This window comes from Drosophila nasuta, unplaced genomic scaffold (genome assembly GCF_023558535.2).
Source record: "Drosophila nasuta strain 15112-1781.00 unplaced genomic scaffold, ASM2355853v1 ctg89_pilon, whole genome shotgun sequence".
Classification (NCBI taxonomy): Eukaryota; Metazoa; Arthropoda; class Insecta; order Diptera; family Drosophilidae; genus Drosophila; species Drosophila nasuta.
Window position 1 is genome coordinate 34,004 of NW_026869625.1, and position 7,731 is coordinate 41,734.

Genomic DNA, 7,731 nt, shown 5'->3' on the forward strand with positions numbered 1-7,731 from the left:
AACGATTTCACCACCGCATTCAGCCTTGCCTTTGCAGAAATGCAATCTCTTTTAACTCGTCATATTCGTCAAATGAAAATCACTCGCGTTCAACAACAATTAGAGTCCACCCGGTGGCGCCATGAAAAATCACATGTGAACAACGGACAAATTAGCCAGTGTTCATAAGCCCTGAGTTATCGGTATCGATACTGCATGCAGTATTGGTATCGCGATATTTGCTAAAAATACTTAAATAAATATCGATAATCAATACGAGTAGTTGTAAGCACGCACTCGAGCAAGAAGCAAGTTACCGGAAAGTATTATAATTTTAAAATGTTAAAACACATCAACTCAATTATCCAAATAAACCTACAAATACACTCGAAGGCCTATTAATTCCTCCCAAACCCCCTCTCACAGTTCAGAAGTGGGATTCTTGAGGTTGGATGTGTGAAACGAAGAGTGGTGCTGAATACTCACAAAAGCAAGAAGAATTGTCGGCATGGAAAGTTTGTAATGGGATGTGTTCCCAAAGGTCTATGTGATAACGTATATTGCAAATTACGGATGTGTTCCTTTTCCACGCGGCAGACGAATTCAACATAGAGATCAGGAATCTTAGTGAACCTGTGGAAGCAAGAGACGATTTCAGGAATCTGTGTGACCCTGAAGACATATGTACATACAAAAGGCTTGTGTGTATACGAAAAGTTGTGGTAAAATTCGCAAACGGACGCCAACGTTGTGAAATACTTAGCAGTTGTCTCGCTTGCACACATGCAACGGGAATAGCGCAAATAGTAAACACAAAGTCAGAGAGACGATCGAATTTGGAAAAATGACGAAAATAGATGGACTCAAAGTAGACGAGTTAAGGTACCTGCTACGAGCTAGAACTTTGTCATGCTCAGGCACCCGAGCTGAATTAATTCTAAGATTAATAGAATTTGAGCAATCGGAAGAAGTAGAGATGCCACGAACGGCTGGGCTTTCTACGCAGCAAGAAGAAGCGATGACGTCACCATCAGCGGCAATTTCACAATTGCAAAATGAAATGAAAGCATTGACGAATATTGTTGGCGGGCGAACTAAATTTTCTACTGGTGCTTCGCCAGCGCATTTCCTACTGGGCATTTGTAATCGGTGATTCTCTTTTATGCATTGGAATTTCACCGTTACGTTCGCTAGAAGTAGCAATGCAGCTGCAAATTTCGGCAGCGTGATTTACTTTGAATTTGTATTTGAGCCCATGCAGAGGCAAATAATTGTTAACAATTAAATAGGATTTGAAGGTGTGCGCAGAGCACGAATGTAAGTAAAAACATGAAATTATAATGAAATGTACGAAATATAATGAAAATAATAAAGATTTCAGCAAATATTGATCCACTACAAGTTGTTGTTTTCGAGTAGTGGATTGCTCGAAGTACGAGCAACGGCACACCAACCAAGGCACGGATCCGGTGCCAACATTCTGAAATATTCAGTCTCACTCTGAATTAATCAGTCTCATCGGAAACATTCAGTCTGAATCTGGAATAATATCAGTTTTTGGAGATACACATATTGTGTGTGGAGCACTTTGAAAGTTTGCAATTTGGAGTCGTGACATAACCTCAACCACGACTATGGCAAATCGGGAGGAACACGTGCCTGGAAAGAGATGACGAGTGATGGTCAGCAATTAGATGGAGCTGCTCCTCAAGATCCAATTGGACCTGCCAATGGTTTACATGAAGCCGTTAATGTGCAGGCAGCTGTCGCGGGTTTTGAGCGCAATGGAGCAGCAAATATAGGCCGCTCATCTTCGTCATATGGAATCAGCACATCGTCGAGTTCATCAACTCCTATCCAGCATAAACCGGCAAACACACAAATGTACTTTGATAGTTCGGGATATGGCACGGTGGTCAACAAGCTCCATATGGATTCATCTCGTGGAGGATTGTCAATGCCATATCAAGCGAACACTGCAGCAGCGATGGGTGGTATAATCAATGGATTGCCACAGCCGGGATCAATGGGATTGCCCAGTAATCTTCAACAACCAAATGACATGCACGCTGCCAATTCATTGGCTAGAGTGGGCCTTTGACGGCCGCTCAAATCAATGCACGACATGTCATCAGCCGAGATCTACCTACTTTCACTGGAAAGCCTGACGAATGGCTGCTGTTCATTAGCAATTATGAGCAGTCTACGGAAAGATGTGGATTCAGTAACGAGGAAAATCTTATACGCTTACAGAAGTGTCTTAAGGGCCAGGCACTGGAAGCGGTACGCGGAAAATTGATGGTGCCAGATACAGTGCCGTATGCAATTGGAACATTGAGAATGCTGTATGGCCGACCAGAAATAGTACACGCCGCGTTACAAGGAAAATTGAGAGACGAGCCAGCGATAAAGGCAGATAATTTGGACTCCGTCATTCGACTTGCCCTTGCTGTCCAAAATTACTGCGCAACCATGTCTGCATTGGGTCTTCATGACTTTTGCATGATCCTGTCTTGTTAAACGAATTGGTCGCAAAGATGCCGAGCAGTATGAAGTTGGACTGGGGTCGACACCGATTGGCAAATCAAAGCGTCAACATGGCCACATTCGACAATTGGCTTTTAATGTGGCAATGTGTGCCAGTATGGTAACTCCGTATGATGTCGGACGAACGACCTCAGCCAAAGCTTCAAAAGAAAGGTTGTTTGTGCACAGTGTTAGCGACAACAATGAGGAGACTCAACAGCGACAGCATCATGGAGAATCAGAGAAGACTACATGCCCAAAATGTGGAGGCACGCACCGACTGTCGGAATGTGTCGACTTTCGAGCATTGAACGTTAAACAGCGCTGGGAGTTTGTGAAATCGAAACGGCTATGTTTCTGTTGTTTCTGGCGGCATCTCGTACGAAACTGCAAAGCTAAAGAAACCTGTGGCGTCGATGGATGCAAATCAATTCACCACGTACTGCTGCATACCGCCGCAGGCAGTGATGGCAGAACCAAGCTGACTGGGCAAACAGTGCACCGATCTGCCAACAAGGAGGAGTCTTCAATCATGTTTCATGGAAAGACGGCGAGTAGCCCTCTCTTTCGCTATATCCCGATAACGATCCACGGCAAATCCAAATCTGTGAAAACATTTGCTTTGGCCGATGAAGGAGCTGCTTGTTCTTTAATTGAAAGATCCTTGTCTGACGAGCTCGAGCTAGAAGGACCGGCAACTCAATTGTGCCTGAAATGGACAGGTGATGTTTCTAAGGTTGAAAATAATTCGCAATCGTTGGACATCACTGTATCAACTACGAGTATGGAATCGCAGCGATACATTCTGAAAAGTGTGCGAACAGTGTCTGATCTCGACCTACCAGAGCAAAGCCTCGACCAGCAATTATTGGAGTCTCGAGTCACCTCTGTACGTTGCCTATAGATCCCTATTCCAACGTACGAGCACGAATCATCATTGACTCGACAACATTAAATGGACTATTCCGCTGGAGTTGCATGAAAGTGAAGACGACGATGTTATTGCAGCACGTTGCAGGCTTGGCTGGGCTGTTTACGGCCGCTCAGCAAAGGAATACTCATCGATTCCACGCCTGTTACATATTTGCCAATGTAGTGAGACTGGCAGTTTGATGTTGCATTGAAAGAGTACTTTTCTTTGGAATCAATGGGAATTGTCGCTACGATCAATCCATTACGATCCAAAGACGATGAGCGATCGATGCAAATCATGGAAGCAACGACAACGTTCTTGGCAGACGAGAAAAGGTGGCAAACTGGATTACTGTGGAGATTCGACAAAGTGGTCTTGCCTGACTCCTATGAAATGTGTCTTAAGCGACTAAAATGTCTTGAATCGAAAATGTCGAAAGATCCGCAGTTACGCAACTTCATGCTAACGACGATGAAAACTATAAGGAAAATCGTTACATCAGACGCCTGGATGATAGTGAGTTGGCGCGTAAAGATATAACATGGTTTCTTCCTATCTTTACAGTCACCAACCCTAACAAGAAGAAGACACGTTTAGTGTGGGACGCCGCAGCGAAGATCCAAGGAGTGTCTCTAAACGACTGCCTGCTAAAAGGTCCTGACACACTTGCATCATTGATGGGCATTCTAATACGCTTCAGAGAACGCCCAATTGCTATTTCGGGAGACATACGCGAAATGTTCCACCAAGTGAGGGTGCGACCAGAGGATCAGGCAGCTCAGAGATTCCTCTGGCGTGATGGAAACTCGCAACGGCCACCGGAGGTATACGTCATGCAAGTTATGACTTTTGGAGCATCGTGTTCACCTTCCTTGGCAAGTTACGTTTTGAAACGCAATGCTCAACGATATGAAGCTGAATATCCCGAGGCCGTAAAAGCCATTTGCGGCAACACTTTCGTCGATGACTGGCTTCAGTCTGTGGACTCAGTAGCTGAGATGACAAAGCTGGCCCAGGCTGTAAAACTAATTCATGCTGGTGGAGGATTTGACATGCGACACTGGACATCCAATTCTCAAGCAGTGGTCTGTGCTCTTGAGAATAGATATGACATGTTGACAAGCCAATTTGTTACCCAGACGTTGGTCCGGAAAAGGTTCTGGGCATGTGGTGGCAACCTGGAGAAGATTGTCTAACGTTTATGGTGAAGCCAGATACGATCGCAAAGGCTCTGGATGGTCGGCCAACTAAACGCCGCGTCCTGAGCATGATTATGACCATATTCGACCCCCTTGGAATTGTTGGATTTTTCAACATACGCGCAAAAATCATTCTGCAAAATATATGGAGGAGTGGAGTCGGATGGGATGAGCCGCTCAAAGAAGAAGACGAGGCAGACTGGCGTCGTTGGTTGGATTTGGTGCCAACGTTAAACAATCTGCGTATAGCCCGATGTTTGAAAGGAGTTAGTGCAGCTAGATGTCTGGAAATGCATACATTTGTAGACGCAAGTGTTAATGCATACGCTGCCGTCGTATACATCCGAGCTGAAGTAGACGACCAAGTTCATTGCAGTCTTGTAGCGTCGAAAACAAGAGTTGCTCCATTGAAACCAATTTCGATACCTCGCATGGAACTCATGGCTGCTGTTTTGGGACTGAGGTTGGCCAGATGTATCGAGTCTGAAATGTCAGTACACGTTGACAAGAAAGTATTCTGGACAGACTCTAGAGACGTTCTATTCTGGATACGATCGGATGTTCGTAAATTTCACCAATTTGTTGCACTCCGCATTGGCGAAATCTTAGAAGGATCAGATGTGAGTAACTGGAGATGGGTCCCGTCAGCGCAAAATGTGGCCGACGATGGTACCAAATGGACAAGAACGCCTGTCATTAACGAAGCGAATAGGTGGTTCAGAGGGCCTCAATTTCTATATTCGGATGACTCTCAGTGGCCGCAGATGAACATTGATGTGAGCCAACATAGCAATACTATTCTGCAACACGTCGAAGAGCAATTGGAAGCCATGTCACCTTTGAGCTGTATCTCACCAGACCCAGAAAGATTCAGCAAGCTGGAGAGGTTGAGAGCCGCACAGTTACGAGTATTGGATTTCTTGCGATCTATTTTCAAGAAGAGCATGGGATCGGAATTAAAGAAGTTACTATTACTTGAGCGGCCAATCGAGATGGATATCATTCTAATACGAGTGTGCCAGGAAACCGAGTATTTCAGCGAGATGAAATGCTTGAAAATGGGAAGCAGTATTATAGATCGGAAGAGCAAGCTATTCAAATGCTCTCCGTACTTGGACGAAGTAAGCATACTGCGCGTCAAGGGAAGAATCGACCTAATAGAAGGAGTCGAAGTAAACCTAAAGCGACCCATAATCCTACCAAGAAGACATCGATTTACATTTCTGCTGGTTGAATCGTATCATCGCCGGTACCATCATCTGTACGACGAGATCGTGGTCAATGAACTACGGCAAAAGTTCCTGATATTTGGTCTGAGAGCCTTGGTGAGAGAGGTTTCTCAAACTTGTCCAGCATGCCGGATGAGGCGCGCGCGTCCTAGGCCTCCAGAAATGGGAAGTCTACCGCGCGAGCGTTTGGCGCACCACATGGCGCCGTTCACCTATACAGGAGTGGATTACTTTGGGCCCATCGACATCATCGTTGGACGACGGCACGAGAAGCGCTGGGGTGTTCTGTTCACATGCCTCACAATTCGTGCCGTACACCTAGATATCGCAACGTCACTGTCAACCGACTCTTTTCTTTGTATTCTAAAGGCATTTATAGCGAGACGTGGTTGCCCGCGACGAATGATGTCCGATAATGGGACTAACTTCCGAGGCGCGAGTAGAGTGTTAAAAGATGAAGTAGAGCGTATATCGACCAGGGATGTGGAGACCAAATACCCAGAAATGGAGTTCATGTTCATTCCGCCAGGCTCACCGCACATGGGCGGTGCATGGGAAAGATTGGTACGCTCAACAAAGTCCATTCTAACGGAGATCTTGCCGCCTGGTGGATTGCGAGAAGAAGTGCTTCGTGCTGCGTTGGCTGATGTGGAGGGTATTCTCAACTCACGCCCACTCACATATGTACCACTGGAATCGGCAGACTCAGAAGCGCTTACACCGAACCATTTCCTCTTGGGCCACTCTAGTGGAATTCGTGAACGAGACAGCGAAATACAAAATGGTAACAAGCTTGCCAAAGGATTCAGAATTTCGAGCCAGTTAGCCGATCAGTTCTGGAAAAATGGATTCGAGAATATCTGCCAACGCTTACGCGCCGTACCAAATGGTTCCATCCGCCGCCAGATTCGATCGCCGTGAATGACATTGTTGTTATCGCAGATGAGAATGGCAAACGAAACAGCTGGCCCAAAGGAGTTGTGGTAGATGTTCACCGATCGAGAGACGGTCAGGTACGGAGTGCCGTAGTGCGCACTACAGAAGGTATTGTGACTCGCCCCGCCGTAAAGCTAGCCAAATTAGATTTGAAAATTGGTAATACACAACGCGAATGCTAGTGAATTACGGGGTGGGGAATGTTGGCGGGCGAACTAAATTTTCTACTGGTGCTTCGCCAGCGCATTTCCTACTGGGCATTTGTAATCGGTGATTCTCTTTTATGCATTGGAATTTCACCGTTACGTTCGCTAGAAGTAGCAATGCAGCTGCAAATTTCGGCAGCGTGATTTACTTTGAATTTGTATTTGAGCCCATGCAGAGGCAAATAATTGTTAACAATTAAATAGGGATTTGAAGGTGTGCGCAGAGCACGAATGTAAGTAAAAACATGAAATTATAATGAAATGTACGAAATATAATGAAAATAATAAAGATTTCAGCAAATATTGATCCACTACAAGTTGTTGTTTTCGAGTAGTGGATTGCTCGAAGTACGAGCAACGGCACACCAACCAAGGCACGGATCCGGTGCCAACAAATATGATGGGTCAGCTAGTCGCAATGCAAAGGCAAAATGCAGAAGCATCAATGGCAAACAATCAACAGCAGCAAATCATTGAAATGGAACCCGAAAATATCAACAATGATAACAGACACATTGGACAGGTCATGAGACAAGCATCGGTGAAAGAGATTGCAAACACATTGCCGGAGTTTGATCCAAGTGATGAGAACGCCATTTCCGTAAACCAGTTCATTGATCGAGTCAACAAAGTGGTTGATGCGTATCAATGGGACGAGAAATATGTGTTACTCGCAATATACACACGACTAAAGGGACCAGCCAAGATGTGGCTCGATTCCTCACCTATTCTCCACACGACAT

The 7,731-nt window shown here is 45.3% G+C and overlaps 1 protein-coding gene across 1 annotated transcript; it reads left to right on the forward strand.

Moving 5' to 3' along the window:
* The first annotated feature begins 5,609 nt into the window (after nt 1-5,609).
* LOC132798103 (uncharacterized) lies at nt 5,610-6,767 on the forward strand. The gene has a single exon (XM_060809823.1). The coding sequence runs from the start codon at nt 5,610-5,612 to the stop codon at nt 6,765-6,767; it is 1,158 nt and encodes a 385-aa protein (XP_060665806.1).
* Nucleotides 6,768-7,731: the final 964 nt, after the last annotated feature.

What these genes read in the sequence shown, in the direction of transcription:
- LOC132798103 (XM_060809823.1), top strand. Translation starts at nt 5,610, where the DNA reads ATGGATATCATTCTAATACGAGTGTGCCAGGAAACCGAGTATTTCAGC.